This window comes from Solenopsis invicta, chromosome 1 (genome assembly GCF_016802725.1).
Source record: "Solenopsis invicta isolate M01_SB chromosome 1, UNIL_Sinv_3.0, whole genome shotgun sequence".
NCBI lineage: Eukaryota > Metazoa > Arthropoda > Insecta > Hymenoptera > Formicidae > Solenopsis > Solenopsis invicta.
In genome coordinates, this window is record NC_052664.1 from 26,646,848 (window position 1) to 26,668,331 (window position 21,484).

General features: G+C 40.0%; 2 protein-coding genes across 2 annotated transcripts in view; one reads left to right on the forward strand and one right to left on the reverse strand.

Annotated features, from left to right (window-relative positions):
* LOC105201980 (arrestin homolog) overlaps window positions 1-21,484 on the forward strand; it is a 199,214-nt gene that overhangs the window by 18,386 nt on the left and 159,344 nt on the right. The gene's annotated exons all lie outside the window — the stretch shown is intronic.
* Window positions 1-21,484, reverse strand: part of LOC105201984 (homeobox protein B-H2) — a 34,750-nt gene that overhangs the window by 6,799 nt on the left and 6,467 nt on the right. Inside the window, exon 2 of the mRNA XM_011170307.3 lies at window positions 14,764-14,986. Coding sequence (XP_011168609.1) covers window positions 14,764-14,986 — 223 coding nt within the window. The remainder of the gene's footprint in view (window positions 1-14,763; window positions 14,987-21,484) is intronic.

A 21,484-nucleotide genomic window follows, 5' to 3' on the forward strand; every position in this document is an offset into this window, starting at 1 on the left:
AGGTAATAGTTTCCAAATTTAAACGTCGAAACGAATAGCGAGTCATCGTAATAAAGAATCACTGATCTGCTTGGTCTGCTGATCGCGTATACACGGAAAAAAATTTAGTATCAAATCAACAATTCATTGTTTCATATATAAGCAACAATATAAAATCTTCTTGGAAAAATTTATAAACAGTTAAACAGACATAATTTACTTACATGAAGAGAAAAATTTTCTTCATGTAAGTAAATTATGTCTTAAGATTATAAATTCTTCCAAGAAGATTTTATATTCTTGCTTATATATGAAACAATGACTTGTTGATTTGATATTAATTTTTTTTCTGTGTAGGCATTGACCGCGTTGTCTCTTTCGCAATCTATCGTTAAATATGTTTTATAACTGTCACGTGCCCTCTCTTTTTTTCTCCGCCAATTCCGGAAAAACACGTGTGTCTTCCCTGAAAAGGACTCGTTAGTTCCTTTTCGCGGAAATGATACATTTTTTTCGGAACCGACGCATGTGAGATGTCATCTCGTTGTCGTACAAGTCAGATCGAACTGACGCCGCAAATTAATCTATCGAGTGAGCATCCGAAGTTTATGTGTTTCCGAAAATCAAAATTTTCGTTTTCGCGGACAGACAATTAACTGTCAATTAAAGCTTATAAAAACCAGTTATGGTGACTTATTGTCTTAACATCTGCCTCTCGGTGCGAGTATTTCGCTAAGGCTGTATCAGACTTCACTTGGCATTAATTCAGAAAATTCGAGTTGAAACAACGTGTACTATCGCGAGCACGTTCAATCAATGTGAGATTCATTTGATTAATAAATGATTTTTATTTCGTGATGACATCTAAATATTTCAATTTGAATCAGAATGTAAAGCCGTTGATACATAATTATCGTCATAAATAGTTGGAGAGGCAGATGCACGCACAATTTAGCGGACAATTTGATTGAAATGATTAACGTTTCTACAAATTACCAATTATTTATTGTTTTATTAGTATCGATATCTGATCGAATGTCAACGATTTTGTCGAAAAGCATCATCCTCGAGATCTCCCAAGGGTCGTTTTTATTCGCCATAATAAATCAAACCAACTTTGTCTACCAACTCTGTCTTGATAAAAATTCGACGATTCGCACTACCAAAATTCAGACGATAATTAACGAGGCGCCACCGACGCGCACATTTGTTACAGTTTTTTTTTTGTTTGCTAAAATTGTGCGGTTGCAATAAAAAAAAAAGATCGTACCTTCGAAACGTAACCACGAATGTTACAGGGTAATAGCCACGAGGAGAGGAGGATGGAGTAGGGAGCACTTGGTGGTTGGAGTAATTAATAATCAAGAGATCCGCGCCTGGCAAGGGACAAAGCGGCTCTAACGGATATGCAGCTCGCACGGAAAATTCGACAATTAATATATTTCGTGGGGTGTGAGCCTCCCCTTTTGCCCTCTCTTGTTCACTCGCGATTCTGTGCTGATGTATAGTCGCAAATGTGGGCCACAGCCTCACTGTCTCTCTCTTTCTCTCCCTCTCCCCCCCCCTCCTCCTCTTTCGATGTGGCTCTGCTCGCCCTTTTGTGACGGGTTGCGATAGGGGAGGTTGCAGTAAAATCGTTCATGAATTTTAAACAGGCACCTCTGAATCGAGCCACGATCATTTCTCATTTTTCTGCCGGCACGTCGGAGGCGCAAGAAGGACGAGCGTGTCCGAGCGCGAGAATCAGGGAGAAAGAGAGAGAGAGAGGAAGGGAAAAAGAGTGACGGTGACAGACAGCGCCGAGAGAGCCGCTCGTGCGATTATATGATGAGTAATGTTTTTTAATTCCCCCACTTTTGGCTGGGGTTGGCCGAACGATTTTCGAGTGCAGCCACTCTAAAACACCCTTAATTGCCCGTTGGCTTTTTATAGTCGTCCGCTAGGAGCTAGGGGGGCCGGAAGTAACGAAGGACCCGAAGGGAGAGACGGGAAGAAAGAAGGAGAGACGAGAAGAGTCATTGATTTATCGCTTCTCGAGGTGCTCGAGGGGCTGCTTGATCTCGCTCGACTGAAACGAGAAGAGAGGATGAGAGAAGGGTTGGAGATTGGCGAAGAAAGTGTAACGATCGCTTCCATCACGCTTCTAGCCTAATGATCGCGCACCTCTCTGGATGGATCGTGGCCGCGCGTTAGAAAAAGTTCCCATTCTTACGGCGACAACTCCCGAAAATCGATCGCCTCGCTCCGAAGCGTTCCCCGTCGTCATTGTCGGGCATCAAAGTGACGTGTTGCTTAGAAATCTTAGGGTAACTTACGCGACGCCCTTCGTGCGACAGGAACGTTCAACGCGTCCGAGCATTACGAGCGTAAATCGACTCGAAAATTACTACCACGGTGCTTGAGAAACTATTATCACTTTTGCGTTTCTCCCTTTTCTTATCCGATCTGTATTTTAATATTCATGAGTTAATTCACGAAAATAATTATTACAATATTTATCGTCACTTCCGTTCTATTTCTGAGAATATGAAAATGTTATCAGTTATGAAAATGAGAAACGTGCTTGTTTCTTATTCCTAATTGATGATATCTTTAATGTCGCAACGGAGCGAATTATTTACATGTACAAAGTGTTCAATCATTGTAGTTTATTTCGAAATTTGGTTTTAATTTCTACCACTTAATTTCTACTGAATTATTCTTCACGACCCAGCAAAAATCGACTTGCGACCGACCTGTGAGCCGCGACCCACTTTGGAAATCTCTGTTCTAGAAATTAAATCCGAAATTCAATTTACCGACATTCTTCAAGCATGCAACGAGGTAAGCTCGACGATTAGCGAGTCGAAAAGCAACTCTCTAAAGACGAATATCAGAAACATCCAGCTATGACAGCTAGAAGCGAAAAAATGGCAAGTCGGTAAGAAGGAGAGGGCGAAAACTAAGGGGAGAGTTAATGCATTTATAATGGTGGCTGGGTCTGTTCGCTACTTTTGCGGTTACATGCCTGTGCGACACTAATGTCCTGAAGCCGCTAGGGCGCTTTGTGGTAATAATGGTGACAGCGAGACCGAGAAAAAGAGAGAGGAACACGGCAGAGAAAGAGAGATAGAAATGGTAACATATTTTCAAATTATTATTCACCTCAATGACTACGAGACACATGTTTCACAACGTGAAGCTTGTCCGAAATCGCATTGATATTCAGAGAAAGACAGAACGATTATTGGCACACAGTGCGATCATTACGTGGTTACTAATGTAACGGCCTTTTCTAACGCTTTTTAAATAATGAATTTTGAGATACGTATGTGTGTGTGTGTGTATATAATAATAAATTCCATAAATTTTATTACTATTTTCACTTTTCGAAATACTTTTTCTCTTTATATTTACGCCTCGTATTTAAATATGTAAAGTTTAATTATGTTCAAAATTTAACTCTTCTAATTCTGGCATCTATTATAATCCATTGTAAATTTTAAATTTATATTTTACAATTTTTATTCTATTATATATATTAATCTTCTTACTGTTGTATTTTAAGAAATATGCATGCTATTTTCGAGTGCTATCACGGGTGTTTTATAAGTTATGAAAACCACAATCTAAAAAAGCCATATTTAAATATAAAATTTCTTTGTACTAAAACGAATGAATATTAAAAACTACTAATATGAAAAATTTTTTCTTGCACGATTCAATTGTAATTTTATTACCTTTATTACAACAATACGTAATCTTAATTATAATCACAAATAAAAAATTTCTTTAAAAAAATGTAGAATCTCTTACAAATATTAGATTCAAATATTTAGACATTTATTAGTCTTTGAAATACTTAACATTTTTCTTCTTGCTCATGTCAAATTTTAGATAAATAAATTACATGGCGTATAAGTACGATAAGAACAATGGAAGAACCGTTGCAAATTGCTATTTCCAACAAAGTTGCAAAAAAACATGCGACCTCATTTCGAACAAGAACTCGGGGCGACCGAGTTAATTAAACCCGCCGGTTAAGCGTTCCGCGGGGTAAAAAGAGTTAATCAGGTGATTATATCCAAGCTAAGAGGAGGGCCGACAAATGCGCATGCAAATACGTCGTTACCGGGTATGCCCGACTGTGTTATCGCGCGCCATCCGATTAGCCCCGTTTTTCTAGCTATTTCGTGAAATTCCGCGGTGACCCAAGGGGGCACGGAATCGCGCACGAAATCGCGGAGCTGCCGTGACGCAAGTCGCGATCGAAACGAGCGCATTCGACATAAGTACCCGCGAAATCAAGGCGACCCGTTATGAAGCGGTTTACCGGAGGCGTGGGAAGCCCGCGTAGTCCTTCCGGTGCGGCAGCGGCAGAAGAGGAGCGTTTCCCCCCTCGAGAGAAGCGAATTCTCACGATCGCGACGTATGTAACGCGCCGGCGATGTCGTCACATCGTGACGACGCAATGCCATAATGTCATCGTCGAAGAGTCGCATTTCGACTCGTTTCGAGCATGAAGCAGACGTCATCTTGCAATGCTGCACAGAATCGCGTCTGTTTTATTTATCTCTTTTTCTTTCAATCTTTTTCAAATGTAACATTAGAATATTATCCAACTCTTTCACCATATGGGACTACAAATTTTCCAAATAAATGAGATTTAACAGAATATTAGAAACTATAGACAGAAAAAAAATTAGTATTTAATCAACAATTAATTGTTTCATATATATAAGCAAGAATATAAACTTTTTTGGAAGAATTTATAATCTTAACATACATCATTTGCTTACATAAAAAAAAAAAAAAAATTTCTTCGTGTAAGCAAATTATGTCTGTTTAAGATTATAAATTTTTCCAAGAAGATTTTATATGAAACAATGACTTGTTAATTTGACACTAACTTTTTTTGTGTATCTGTTCGAAAGAAGTGTCACAAATTAGACTCGAAACATCTGACTCGGTGGGGCATCAAGATATTTGACATTGCCTCGATTATTCGTGTCTGAGTCGAAGAGAAATGCACGTTTGTCGCGTCAGATTTATCGCTCGTACATCATTATTAATCTCGAGTGTGAATGTCAGCCGAGGAGAACGCACAAAACGCGAAAATAATTCTTCTCTATTTTCAGAGTTTTTTAGTAATTCGCGAGCGCGCTATCAATGCGCGCGGCAATGTACTCTCCCCACGATCGTTCGTCATTTCCCCTTTCCGCGACGCATTTCAGTGTCGTTATAGATAACCCGATGCATTTGCATTCTTCGCGAATGCGGATTATCGTTTCTCTACTAACCAGGCGCACGTTGCAAAATACCGTCGCGCGGGCGTGCGCACGTTCACGATGTAATACTTGATGGCGTGTAACGAGCGCAAAACCGTGTGAAGGATTCAGCCTTCGCATCCCTCTTCTTCGCCGTCGCGATCAAGTCCACGCGATGTAGTTTCTTCGATTTGCGTTGTTGTAGTTTGCGTCTCGTTCGAGTTACGCGCTGGCCTCCCGAGGATCCTCGGAGCCGCACGCGCGCGAGGATTCTCTTCGCGGGATAAGAGGCCACGCCGCCAACCTAATTTCTTTCACGCGTTCGGAGGGGAGCATTAGCGCGGTTGCGCTCGTGCTCGAAACTCGTGCCCGGCAAATAAATCACGGTTAAGCTACAGTCGCACCGCGCACACGATAGAGCATATAATTTTGAGCTCGAATGAGTTTTCTCTCGCGACTCTGTTTGGCTTTAATGGAGTCACGTTTGCTTATTATATCTCGAGAAAAATATCGAGCGACGAATATCTCATTACAATTCGAAAGCGATGGCGCGTTCTCTATAAACGCGTTTAAACGCAAACTTGCGTCGAATTATTCTATGTTTTTCTTTTTCTCTGCGCTCTCTTCCTGTTTATATCTTTTTTTTTTCTTTTACGGTGTGCCCGTGTGTCTACTAATTGCAAGAGCGTACATTGAGTTATGCGATAGCGCGAAAAACGCGAGCGTAGATGCGCGCGCGCGCGGTTGTGGTTTCATTAAAATAAAAAATTAATAAAAAAAATATTTGAGCGCTACCGCGTAACACTTAAAAATTATGAGTCACGTCCTGAGGGCGGATCCTCTCTCGCGCAGGATGTGCAAAAGATGGAACGACATGTACGGAAGCCATATACGTGAGCACAACAAGGACGGCGACGTAATGCAAATACCGCCAACTGAAATTGCGCTTTTTCCTTGAAAGCTCTGCATATACCGTCCCACCCTCGAAAGCGCGAACTGAAAAGATTCGGATGTTGTGTCTTAAACTTGACATTTTATCTTTAACGTAGAGTCGTACATTGAGAAAAAAAAGTATTTGTGCTATGATTCTATGGCAAAATAATTATGGTCAGGCGCCTCATTTTTATAGTTATTACTGCTATAATGTTAGTAATAATAACTTTGAGTTTGTAGCATTACCAAGTATAAAAAATTTTTATTACATAACTTATAATATTTTCAGTTATTAATGTAAAAAGAAAATATCAAGATTGGTGGTAAAAATAAAATAAACATCTCTGTGTAATGAATATAATCACAACTATTTTTGCAACATTTGTTTATAATTTACGTGGCAATTATAATTAAAAATTATAATTTGCATGGTTAAAGCAACTATAAATATATGATTGGTATCGAAAATGGCTATAAATTATAGTTTATGATAATTATAGTAATAATTGCAATCTTTTTTTGCTTCTGAATGTGTCTGAAAGAAAGATGAGTAATATTAACCGATTTTGATGCTCAGAGTCATAAATAAAAGCGGTATATATTTTTGTAGTTTTTGAACTGCTGATTTGATTTGACCTTTAAAAATTTTTAATTGTCGGGAAATTATTAAAATCAGCATGTGAAGCTGTTAAATATTTAGTACTATAAATTATTATTATTATTATTTAACTTTACGAATACATTAATTTGCGTTTTCCTGCTAGTAAAACATAAAAATACTCTCATCTCTAATAATTTTCTAATAGTTCATATTTTGCTTGATGAAAAAAAATAAACTTATTAATATCTAAAAATAGAAACATTTACGATGAAACTATCTTAAATCTTGATTATAGCACCTGAGAGCAATGTTGTTTGTCATACCTTTCAAGGATTCGATTTTTATCTAAGATTCACTTAAACACAATCAAAAATCTTTTAAAAAAATATTGCTGACAGTGACAGTGATATTGAGCAAGAATAATTGTTCCATTATTTTTTCTCAATATTTTGCTTTTTCTTTTTTATGTATTATATTTTTCTGTGTGTAATGTATAGATTTCCATTCATTAAAAATTTTTTACTATTGTGCAATATTTTATTACTTGAAGCCGTAAGATTTATGCAAAAAATATTTTTAAGTACCAAGACTCTTTACTTAAGAACTTTTTTATTTGTTACAACAATTTGTGTTGTTTATATCGATCAATTTTCACTTAATGCTTATTTTACTATAGTTTTATTCCCTTTCATTAACATTCTTTAAAGTTTTTTATGTGTTTATAAGTTTAATAACTTTATGATTTGATTTTAATACTTTCCCAAGAAATTCAAAAATTGTAAAAGTTAGAATCAAATTCAGCATCTACAAAAAAAAGTCATTTTTACTTACTGCTCCAGGATGGTCATAATCTGCCCTTTTTAATATTACTTTTAACATCATTTTATACAGGGTTATCCCAGTAACTCGATCATTCAAAAAACATTTTTTTTTTTAAATAAGACATTTTTATTAACGTATTAATGTAATTAAAAAACAATTAATCATACACAATATGTTTTGAACATAAAAAATTACATTAAAATAATGATGCTGTAAAATATTATAATAAGCATGAGAACAAAATATTGCCTATTATAACATTTGCCCCCTCGGGACGAACGACTTCTCCCTTTGATATTTTTTCGTATCATTAAAAACAACAGAGACATTTTAAATAATCAAGCCGCAGGAAATGTCGTGTATATTTTGTTCAAATCGAAAATGTTGCAAGATTTTCTTTCTTCTTCTCTTTTATTTACGAAATTATAATTTTTTCGAAGAAGTACAGTTAGCTTTTCTATCACGATAATTAGATGTCTTTCAATAATCATGTTGGAAAATAATAAATATTTGTCAGGGGACATATACACATACACGGAGTTAACACACAGTCAGAAGAACGCGTATTAAGGTAACGGATTAAAGTCGCTAATCACGCCAGGTGACAGTGATACTCGCTGCTAATCTTCTATAGATACACAGGACGACGCAGTCGGTGATTGTATAAAAGCCAGCATGAATTACGGAATGGCATAAACGCGCGGGTCCCATGACGTTTCATTAAAATGCACTTTCCGAGCTGAGCTTGGCGCGCCGATATTAAAGATCGAGAGGCGCACGCTTCGTCAACGTTAGCACATACGTACTGCACGCTACTTGCGTGGCTCGCTTATGGCCGGGCACGTAATTAGCCGATAAGTAGAGACGATTTGCCGCGAGTAACGTAACGAGTCCTAATGACTTCTAAACAACTAAACGACCGAGCGGCCCCGTGTGTGAGCGGTGCTACGCGGCGCGGCGCGGCGCGGAGCGGCGCGGAAAAGCGAGGAGCGTATCGGTTATCGCTGGAAAAGCGCTTTACAAACGCGGACCGCAATCTCCGCGCGTTTAGTTTCTCAGCGTCGATTTCACGGAAAGTTTCGTGCGGAAAGGCATTGCGGTCGATCGTGACTATCGTGCGTGTACGTGTGCACGTGTGCGCGTGATGTTCGTGCATATGCGCGCGCGCGCGATCGTATGTCGTGCAATCGTTCAGATGACTCATTGTTGAGCGCAATTTACGTGCGTGCGTGTTGGTTGATCACTCGATGAATGAGACGTCTATTAAGGGAAGTGGAAGTAACGTAACGTTTTCGAATTATTCATCGTGTGTAGTCCTCGAATAAGTTTCCTTCAAGGAGATCGGTTCTTATTCGGTTTGATAAATCTCGCTTCTTCAAGAGTCATCTGATATTTATGAGGAAAAAACGAAAACGAAGACAAGTGATTGCGCGTGAATCGAGCAGTTGTTCGGATAATTCATCGTTAGCTATAATTAGCGTACAATTGATGACGATTAAATAAGACGTCAATAAGGAACCTAATAGGAAAAAAACACAGGAAAGAACGGTTGTTAGATAAATCCATGTGTTTCCGAGGAAATTACTGTAATTGTTAATCGTAACGACTGCGCATTATCCGTCGTTAATAGAACGCATTTATTTATCCTCTGTCGCAATATATTTTTCCAAAATCCAACAAGGATGCTCGAAGATCCGTGCAGAGTCAATTTGCGATTCGAAGTAAATGTCAAAACTACCTCAATGTTCCTCTTGATGACATTTTGCACGAATGACAGAAATTGATCGGAAATAAGTAAGAAATTTTACAAAATCATTCAAGCCGTTGAGAGACTCACTTAAAAATATTTTGGCTCTGCAATACCAGCTAAGCTATCCAAATTTAAAAACTGTAGGCTTCTCGATGTTTAAGGCTAGGGCACACCAAAAAGAACTTGAGTAGTAAAACTCGGGCAGTAAGCAAATCGATCAGTCACAATCGAAAATGTTAGGCAAAGACTTTTTTTAATGAAGAAATTGTTACCAATGATCAAAAAAAAGTCCTAGTGTTGAAATAATAATTTCCTGGGCGATTTTATTTATACATTTTCTAGTTAAATTTTAAATTTAATGTGCGGCGCGCAGTTTGAAGACCCAAAAAATGCATTAAAAATTTTTGGTAATACTTTGAGATGTGACATCATTACATCTTTGAAGTCGAGCTGGACAATGGACACGCGAAGCAGCGTCCATCGGCGCATCCTCGCCGCGCGGAATGCATTCAAAATGCGGTTTTGTAGATATCGGAGAGTGGTTGCACGCGGCTTCGGTGAATCTTCGCGTCGAAGATCTGGTTTTCGGCCAAGCGTTTAGTCGCGGGACGGGAGAAAAAGGGAGCAGAGTACGCGTCGTCGTGGCGCCCGAGGTGTGGCCGGCGCCTCCGCGAAGAAGCGCCGAGTCACACCGCATCGGGGCGTGCACCGAGCAACAAAACTTTAAGCGGGCACTTAAGAAGCCGCCCGTCAGTCAGGAGCGTCACTAATTTTCCTGGCTTTTTGCCGCGACGCGACGCGGCTGCCTCCACCTCTCCGCGCGCGGCGATACGCGCACACACGTGCCTCTCCCCCGCGACTACTTCGATCGGTTTCCTCATTTTCGTCCTAATTAAGCGCGGCTGAGTGTCAACATGGCGAAAATTAATTAGCGTACACCGCTACGCCCGGAGAAACGAGGAGAAAGGTGGGAGAGGGTGGAACTTCACGGCTCCAAGTATTGCGCGAGACATGTACAAAGATTAAAGCGCACGTCATGCTGATCTGTAATTTATGCCGCGCGCGATATACGGTACTTCGCACTTTGACGGTATTTGATGAAACGTGTAGCAATTAATTCCACGGCTACACCAGGTTTGATTCCGTTGACACGGGGGTACTTATTACATCGCGGGGGTACCGCACCGGTGGCGGCGGCGGCGGCGGCGGCTGCGCAAGATTGTTCCTTCTAATTATAATACGTCGCTCGGAAATCCACCCTGAAGAAAAAGAGTTTGGCAGTGGCTACCAAACGTTGAGTGAAATAATGCCAATTAAATGTTTAGTTAATGTATTTAATAAAAAATAATTTTACTTTTCCGAGTATTTTGTAAATATTACACCGAGAAAAATGATTTAATTAAATTAACAAAACTTATATGATTGAGTGTTGCTGGTGAAACTAAGCAGAATTTCTGATTATTATAACTAGAACGTTTGATAAATTTTACGATGATCTGGTAATTTCTACAAGATTTCTGATTCATCCATTTTGGAACAGACATACGTACCGGTTGAATCTAACAGAATTTCTATTAAATGCAACAAAATTTTTTTTCAGTCTACTAAATTTGATAATACTTGTTAAATATTTAGAAAAGTAAAATTATTTTTGGTTATATTAAGCAATTTGGAATTATTTCCCGCGACATTTGATAGCCGTTAACAAACTCTTTTTTTTTCAATGTGCATCGTGGAAACCCCTTTTTCACGCCGCAACAGTTGATTCTAAAGCGAGAAAATCGCCCGGAAAGCGCTTCTGTTTTTTTTTTCCTTGCCAGACTATTTTACACAAGTATTCAAAATTCGATCGATCATCAGCAGCTCGCTCGTGCCGGAAGCGTTTTCAATTGGACACGCATGAACTAACAGACAAAACCCGAGTTTATTTCTCGGATCGGCACGACGGCGGGCGAAACGCAAACGAGGTATAACGCGATATAACAGTAATTCACGCCGCGCTACGCAAGTTCTGTATCAAAAGCGATCCTTAATCACCGTTGTCCATTACGCCGATCCGGCGTAATGAGCGAACAAACTGCCGACTGTAGAAATAAATAGCCGTAACGATTACGCCGTGTACAATTGCGAAGTGCGTGGTGTGCCGCCGCGCCGACGACGTGATATGGGAAACGAGCAGCAGCAGCAGCAGCAGCAGCAGCGTCTTTGAGAATCGTCGACCTGGCGGCACGCAATTACGCACGAAAAAATTGAACGGCCGCCGAAATGCAGGCGGTCTTTCACGATCGGAACGGCGGCGCAACGCTTGGCAGCGCTCGCTGCCTGTCATTACGCCATTCGCTCCACCGGTAATTGACAGTCTAATGACACAGTCTAGAGAGTCTGGCGCTCGCCTCGCCCGGCCTTTACCTTTTCGTACATCGTACATCACGATCTACGAGGATCCTCATTAACGATTCGCCTTCTTTGTGCGCGATCGGCCGCTTGTCTAAACTAAACGGCCGCCGGCAGAAGTCGCGAAGTCATGACTTGTGGGTGTTCCCTGCTAATCATCGTACGTTCAGCGCGACGGGAGGAGCAAGAGAGTAATGATAATTAAGTGCGTAATGAGATCAATATCACCGGCGCGGCAGATTTTACTATATATCGGGCGTCTGTGTGTAAAACCGAGATTTTAATCGATAAATTAGAATTTAACGCGAAAAAAAAGGTGATCAGCTCTTGAATTTTTCTAATAAGACCACGGTTTAAATTAATCTTTTCAGGCTAATTATGAAAAAATAAATTATCTTTGTTTTTATTATTAAGAAAAAAAAAACAGAAAAAATACGATTTACGTACTTTGGTGTCGCATTCTTAAATTATTATCGCGAATAAAGTAGGAAAGATTTTTATGCCTAAGGATTTTCAAGCCTTTGAATTTTTGTCTCAAACATTCAACCAAATTTTTCGAGACATTTCGTCGGGTCGAAACTTTGTGCACACTCTGCAAATATGTTGAGTATCCTCCACATAGTTGGCTCAAGATTCTGCGACTTAAAAAAATTACGTCCGAGAATTTTGACGGTTTCACGTTTTTTTTCCATTTTTCTTCATTTTCCACATTTTCTCCGCTTCAGGCGCAATTTTCATGGCTATTTTCGTATTTCATAACTCGAAATACATAGAAATTTATAAGATTTGTCCGTTTCCAAAATAGTTCCCAAAACCCAAATTTTACATATCCTCCTTTGATCCACATAAAAACTTTAAATAATACGTGACAAATAATACCAGAATTATACTTCCGATATTATTTGCTCGTAGCTTTTCAAAAAGGAAGAATGTATATGGAAGAAGAATGTATGAATTGTATAGAACTCTCCCCGCCGATGTTACACTCGTTTACTCGGGACGAAGTGTGTCGAAATGATTCCACAGGACCATGGCATGCGATTTTAATTTCGTTCGGTAAACTTTTGGCGCGGGGTTTGCGAGCCGGCCAACAAGCCTGCTGATTAGATTGGAAAGAGGTAGCTGGCCCACGAAAAACTACGAAACTACAGGCGCCAGGATGACTTTGCGAAATTTACAAAGGATTTACAAAGGATGCCGCAGAAGAATTTGAAACCGATTCCAATCGCCTGGTCTTACTTTCGTAAAGGAACCGACGGTAGATTCCAAGTTAATCTTGTAATGACTAATGTAAAATAACGGTCCCAATATTTTCAAAACAAACTCTTTCTCTCTAAATATATTCCCCGATGTCTGTATTAAATTTCAGAAGAACGTCTGTGAAGAACATTAAAATTCAAATAAGTTTAGACGGTAACGAGTTGCATGCTCGTTTCCAACTGCACATTTAACAATTCGTTCAGAAATGATTTCGTTTTGATTGCATTCCCGAAAGAGAAGTCCTGCGTGACCCAACAATCAAAGTTAAATCTTTACCTTATTAAAGTGTCGACGAGGACGATATGCTTAAGATTGGTCGCAAAACCGGTAACCGGTGGCGCATGACTCTCGAGATACTTGTTCGGGTTTTGGCCAACGATCCTCGCGTTTAACCACGTAAACAACGCCTTTGTTGGCCGCCGCGATTTCCATTTACGGATTCGACACGCGCCGGCACAAAGAACTACGCCGCCATGCTTCCGAGACGGGGGATCGTGATGAGGAGCTTTCTATCCGATATTCAACAATGTATAATGCGAGCTTCGAGAGGTCGATCGATCGTCATGGTTCCACCTTTGTCTCTTTAGAGCCAAACTTTTAACGGCTATTCAACGGTTTTTTACACGCAGCCTCATCATGTAGTCAATCGCACGCTCAAAGGCAGTTACTTCTAGTAATTATCTTTCAATAAAAATTTCCTCAGTATCTTGAAAGAAACTCGATCGAAAAAGTCGAAAGGTTTATGAAAATTGGTTTTAACTTTTCGATATTGTTTAAGAGAAAAAGAGGCTGCCGTTTTTTTTTATAATAACAAATAATCTTAATCTTAAACGTATCGTATACAATAAAAATTTCCAAAACTGGTTCCTGTTAACCATACATTACTTGCGGGGTGTTCAGGACACTTTAGTCTTACAAATTCACTACTTTTATCGGCCAAAATATTTTTTAAACTATGCAATTATGAAACAATCTACGCTGAATATAATAATGTGTATATTAAATAATAATTCCAATATTCATCAAATTTAGTTTATTTTTTTAAGTATAATAAAACATAAAGATAACAGTTGGGTGTTATTTAAGCAAAATATATGTAAATGAAATAAATAAGAATTAATATAATGATTATATTTTTCTTAATATCTTAATAATTTATATTTTGCCTTCCTGTAAAATATCCTTATTTCAGTATTATATAAAACAAACGTAATTTATAAAATTATTTTTTAACATATCAAAAATATTCTATAAGACTTTTGCTTTTATATACACACACAAGCACACATATAAACAAAATTTTATTAACATTTTTATTTGATCTTTTAGTTTTATATTTTATATCTCTGAATCTATCATATATATTGTGCTATTTATACACATTATTATAGTGCAAATTGTTTTATAGTTTAAAAAATATTTTTGCGTTTATCTCTATCTAAGGAATGTAGAGAATATTATCAATCTTTATTTAACTGCAAGTCGTTAAAGAAAATAATAAAAATTGAGATGTAATATGATCAGAAATACCCGAGTAATTATGTTTCATAAAAAACCGCATGAGTAATGTAGCGTTAATGATACGTGTATTATAAAGTATTATCGATATGTTTCATTCACAGAGTTTAGTTAGAAGCCGTGAATAAATTTTAAAACGTAAAAAACTACCGTATCGCGATTGCCTGCGTCCCGATGGCGATCACAAAATTAATTATCGTCCGCATATGTCGCGTTGCTTCTCATTTGGAAATTAGTAACGCGTCTTCCGTTTCGCTCACCTTCTGTTTTGGTACCACGTTTTCACTTGCGTGTCCGTCAGCTGCAGTTTCGCCGCCAGCTCCATCCTGTCCTGCACGCTGAGGTACTTTTGCCGCTCGAAGCTCTTCTCGAGGGTCTGAAGCTGGTGATCCGTGAAAGCCGTGCGCGCCTTACGTTGCTTCTTACTCTGAGCGGAGCCCAAGGAACTCGAGGACGAGCTTTTAGGATCATCCTCTTTGCCACCTGAAATTGCAAAACTGTTGATATTGAATGCCTCCTTGCTTTCCTTCCGTCTCGTCGTGCGACTTAGCTATAAAGTTATCTCCAGAGGGGAGAGAAAGCAAAATGATTCCGGATTAAGCGTGCGCTAATGAAAGTTATTCGGAGATACGCTCTTAATAAATAACAATGTGTAATAATTGGAATTATTTATTATTTTGGAAAGTTATATAATGAGATTTCACTTGTTTAGTTTCGAGCATATTTCATGTTAATTGAATTTTTAAGATTTATACTTTCTAAAGTGCTACACGTAGGTTTAGCGATATTCACTAGTACAACCATTTTACCAAAAAGATTCCCGTAAAGAATCGTCGTCGGTCTATCAGGAATTGCGAAGTGTCGAAGTGCCAAGCTTTTGTTTTCGCCGAGGGTGGAATCGATGCCGAGCGCGTGGATTATACGCGGTAGTCTTTTTTGTTGTTGCCTGCATGGCGATTGCAGCCGCCTCTCTATCGGCGAAACAGAAAGGGGGAGAGAGAGAGAGAGAGAAAGAGAATGGGATCCTTTTGTTCTCAGTTCGACTCTCCGCGCAGCCGAGAGCTGATTGGCTGGTATCGCGGATTGGACCACGCAGCCGCGTCGAGACGCCGCAAATTATCCCCCCGATACGTCGTCGTATCCGGAGAGAGATAGAGAAAGGAGAGGGTAGGATTCCCCGAGGAAACCGATTACACCCGATACGAGTTACACTCACACGCGGCACATAGCCGCGCGTCCGTGCCCATTTCATCCCTCTCGAAACTCATTACGCCGTCGTTCTTGTCTCGTAGGACAGCCCGGGTGGGACGAACAGGTGATTTTCCATTTTAACAGAACGTGAAATTGAAAGCAATTATCAAAGGGGAGTGAATGATGCTGATAATGTGATGAAAAAGTGCGAGATAAGACATTTGATCACTCTCAAAAATTTTTAAATATTATTTGTTGTTTGGATTAAAATTAAAATGTTTGAGAGCAATCGAGTATTATGTCCGGCTTTTCTCACTATATCGTTTCAAGAGAGAAAAAGAACAGAAAAACATTTTTTACAAATGCATTGCCTGTGACAGACTTTTCTCAAAGTCGTAACATCCGAATTGAGATGTAAATTTTTAAAGCAATTTCTTTTTAAACGTAGAGAGAGAGAGAGAGAGAGAGAGAGAGAGAGAAACCCTTTTCGCTTCGTCAGATAAATTATCCAACCCTCTTCGAATTACCCCGCGACGGGGGATGTGTCTTGTCGGGAGTAAATCGAGCAACCTCCCGAGAAGTCCCGATCAGAAAACCATCGAGACTTAACCTCCTGGGGGAATAAAAGCCCGCACGGGCTTCTAAAAGTATCTAAAGGCCCGTTGTCGCGAGCTCATCGATTGGAACGGTCGTGGATGGCGCGGGAGAAGCACCCCGGCAGGAGGTGGAACCAGAGGGGGAGGAGGGGGGGAGGGAGTGCAACCAGGAATAACATAGCGCCGGAAGGGAAGTGGCGGAGAGAGGAGGAGGTCGGGAAGATAGAAAGCTCGTGGATTGAGTTAACCCGGACGAAAGCGCGGCTCTTAGCCCCCGTTTGATCGGCCAGATTCGCTCGAACGGGTCCAGAATCTACCGCGCCATGTTGGCTACTATGGCGTGCGCGCGCTAGAACCCCCGTTTCCCTCCCTAGAAGAGGCTTGGAGGCAAGGAACTCCGTCCTAGCTGCATCGGCACCACAGCTCGATTCGAGCTCGACTCCCGAGACTTGTCCGCGAAACGGAGGAAAGGGGTGGACGCGAAAAGAAGCGAGAGAGATAGAGAGAGAGAGGGGGGGGGGGAGGGAGAGGAACGGGAGAATATAAGAGTGGAACGGTGGAAACGGAGGTTGGAAAACTAAATTTACTATGTGATACACTTAGAGCCCGGGTCCCGACCGACGTCGGAGTTCTCCTTTTGAGACACTTCCAAGACGTTAGGCGGAACTTTTCCCACCCTCCCGTCCCCAAATCCCCTGCCCTTCCTTTGCACAGTAACTCGAGAACCATCGCGAAACATCCATCCCTCTTTTTTCCCAGCTGCCCGTCCACCCGCCGTTCGTCTGCGAGGCACGTAGTCCAGGGCTCAGGGCTTATCTGTGTCCGCCTCGTCCTTACGAGCGTGTTCATGCGCCACTCTTTACCCCAACGTTTTCACTTTGATACGAAATGGCGACGCCCGCGATCGGCTTTGCGCAAAGTGCCCTCCATCCCCCGATTCGCGATCATATGCTTCTTGCGTCGATCTCCGTATCCGTGTATCAACGCCGAGATCAAATAAAAACGCGAGATGTCAGTGCGAAATGAATCGATGACACGGTAACAATTAAGTCGTATACTTTCAGTTGTCTTCGCGTGACGTGTGTCAAGAATAATGCTTTAATAAATGTTCTTCGAAGCATTACACAATGGCTATTATGTTTTTCTTTATCTTGCTTGGCAGCAAAAATAGAAAATTGTTGAAATGTGAAAAAAGTTGTTTCAGATTATCCAGTTAGCATTCGCTTTTTATAACGTTGTAATACTTCCACTCGCCTTTGTAACCTAATGGTTCACTTCAACGTGGGGGATGATCGATATTTTTTTTCTCCTCACTTATACAACAATAGTGCGACGTTACAAATTCCGCACATTATTTATTACGCCATAAAGCCATCCAATTATCTGTCCGATAGTTGCAATATTACCTAGTCCCATCAATATAATTATGCAGCGACATTACATATTGAAATAAACTCATCAATGTGAAGTTTCTTTGCGAATACAAAGTACGACTCGTCGCTCGTGGTGGAGGGTATCATTCGTCAAACGAAACATACGCGTCGTCAAATCGCGCGCTTGTACGATCAAATAAATGAAATTTTAGCGTTAAAATGGATCTGTTCCGCGTAAAGTCTGAATTCACCCGGTGGACTTTTCTATTTCTCTCTCTCTCTCTCTCTCTCTTTTGCGTAGAATATATCAGCGAAGTTCACAAAATAGCTCTCAAGATGTTACCGGGAACTTCGTCTAGTCGCTAAAGTAACTCGAGTACCTTCTTTCCTTTTGGGGACTAGGACAGTTTTCCTTTATCTTTCCACATCTTTTGCCGACACGACATGTAACTGGGTTTTATGTAAACTTGTCTATGGTTATAGAACCTGTTACGGCGACTTTTTACTCTGCATGTAATTCCAAGTCCACGGAATAAACGAGTGCAAAGGGATTTTTCGAGTAGCGTGAACTTACGATCGCGGAAAAAGTTAGACGAAGCGATCAGATTTAAGTTTAATATGATATATATGATATATATAATATGATATATATATATTATTTTTTTAAATACCGAATGCTGTGGTGATTTTGGAAAAAAATGTACAAACAGGTTTTGAAACTGGTATAATTTTAAAGGTTTTATATTTTAATGAACTCTCTCGATTATATATATTCTTTTCTACTATTTTCATTTTTTTCGTGGTAGAAACGCGTTGATTAGGGTACACTTTCCACATCCGTAGCGTCAAAAAGCAACCTCATCCAGATTATAATGATTCCGATCCCCGAGAGTCGAGCGGGAAATAATATTTTAGACGCGCGTTTTCCCAACGCACTGCTACTGCGTGACGCGCGACAATAGTTCCGCGTTAATTAACGCTAACGCTCGCGATGTATTCGTGTTCCATAAGTCACGACGGTAAACGTCATTTCCACTGTCAAGCGGCGAAATGTATTTTAAAGAGGTTCTCGCAAACATGGCGCCCGTAACGGATGTGCCGCGCCAGTGAAAATCATGACGTGTTCTCAAGTCGCATTACGTGAAAGAGAAAGAGCAAGGGAGAAGGACAGGGAGGAACGGAGGAAACGAGGGAGACTTGCGTGCCACAGGCATCGCCGCGATACAATGTATGGCGCATAAAAGTGAGATTAACAGGATGTTTATCGAGCAATTATGCGCCGCTGCAATTAGTGCCAGCATGTTGCCGCCGTCGTCCACGTCGCGGTCAAATCGTTCACGTCGCTATCGTGATGATTTGTGCACCAATTGTGATTGCAATTTTCAAATATACGAATTTTAACAAAATCCATTCAAACAAAATGGAATCCTTTAAACAATATGTATCATATAGGAAAGAAAAAAACTCCCTTGCGTTTGCAGATTTTGGTCCCCGTTCTATGTATTTCGAATTTTGAATGCATTACGAAACTTATGTAATGTATACAAATTGAGAAATTAAAAACAAAAAATGAGTCGCGCACCAAACATTTCTGCGTTCACATTATGCGTGTACACATTTAAATATTTATTTTATATTTCTTTTTACAAAATTTTATGACTATCTTTCTCGATATTGTGCTTTTCTCGCTGAAATTTTTAATGCTTATTTCTTGCCAACTTTACCGAATATAAATCGGAAATATTCAAGTAATCGTCAATAATAGTTATTCTACGCAAGCACAAACGGAGAGAGAGAGAGAGAGAGAGAGATGTAGATTCTACTCATAAATAAATTATATTATAGTCATTAAATGTAGCGACAAGCAACTTCCCGACCAATCGAGCACTTCGGCATCGTTACTGGGCCAAGGACTGCATGCGAAAACTTGCAGACACTGTGACGAATGCGCAGGATGTAGAGAGTGCAGCGCAAGTAGTTGCAGCCGAGGGAGTCAGCCGGACGGATCATAAAAATGGGAATAATAAAACTTTCGCAAAGCGTTGCCTCGCACTTTATGATCTTGGCGGATGAGGGGGGGGGGAGGGGGCGGAAGGGTTGCTAAGGCGAAGAGTGGGAAAGAGAGGAGGAAAAGCCGGAGTTTCCATTGTGCTGCGCACCCGCGATTTTATTTGCTTATTGCTTTATTTCGCGCTGAGTGCATCGCGTAAGTAATCCGCGGGAGAGCGACAGGCGGAGACAGGAGAAACACAGAGGCTAGGGACCTATATTTTTGCATAAAAATTCCACTCTTTTATAAGCACAAAAAGTGTAAATGTAGATTGTATAGATAATCATTAGATGGAAAAGGTATAATAGTTGACCGATCGGCTCTGCGGATTGGAATAAACATGAATTAAGATTTCCAACGAACTTCCTGTCAAGAAGCGAAAGTCTAACGGCTCTTTTTTTTATCGAGTATTAACCGCAAAACATTCTCTGAAGTTAGATCATCACTTAAGAAGTATAGATGGGAATAGTTTTTCTAGATCCAGTTTTTATCTTGAAGTAGTCAATCGGATATAGCCTTTCATATATGCAAACACATATTAGCAATACTTCACCAATCTTGTGCAACATTTAATTGGTAACAAAATTATATCGGTAATCGATATGAGTAGCATCTATATCGCGTATACATCTGGACTTTTATACGAGTTAATCGCGAAACAAAAATCAATAGAACTATGTAATTTTGTAAACGAAATTATTAACAAACATGAAACGTTGAGAGTAATTTTTTCCACGAAAGAACCTAGAGAAGCTGTTGTGGAATTTTGCTTATAAATTCGAGTCACACCTCTTCGCTTGGCCCCGTGTCGTACGGGGTGCTCTCTTACCGTCGCCACCTACAACCCCTCTCGTATCGTATACAAAGGCGGTGGCCCTCGACGGAGCAGAATCTGACCCCTCTTCTGTATTGTGTTACCGCGTCGCCACCTTTGGGGGAGAAAACACTGGGAATAATGTTATGGGGCAACGTTTTATTGCCTGCCCACTCTATTTGCAGCGATCCCACGGGGGGAACAAAAAGTGTCAGCGAGAATTTCAAAAACAAACTACGGGGTTGAGCCAAATTAGTATCCCATACGTCGACTTTCCAGCAGTATTAAAAGCGTATACTTTTGTACTTCTAACATTCTCATTTTTAATCTTGAAATGCATGCGGAAAATAAAAATATGGAAAAGATACGAACAAAGTATTATTAAGGTAATTGTGAAAAATCAAATAAGCAAACGTACGAAATTTTCTAACGATATTACATAATATTTGCAGAACTAAACAGTGTAATAATGTTGTAGTAGTAACGTTATATTGCATGCTAAAACGAAATGGTTCTCGTCGTAATATCGCATTAAAGTCTGCGGTATTTTACGCAATCGTAATAACTCTTCGATAGTTGTCGTTTCATAATTTATTAAAAAAACATAACGGAATAAAGGCTGCTAGGTGTCGTGTGACGGTTTGCATGGCGATCTTTCCGCACTGGAAATACTATAGGGAAAAATGCAATCGAGTGCTACCGTCAGATCATATTATATGAGCCTAAGGTTTCCGCGGGGTGCGTAACACTCGTGTTTCTCGAATTTCACGAGGCGCATTCCGCGCACGCGGTGAACAGAAATGCGACGATTGCGTCAAGTCGCGACCGTTCGCAGAATATAATTGCGAAAATGCGAGAAGAAATTTTTTTCACTTGGCGAAAAATCGATTCGCGCCGGCTCGCTTAAAATTACACTATAAATATTCATACTTCGTATCTTCGAAATTTGAATAATCC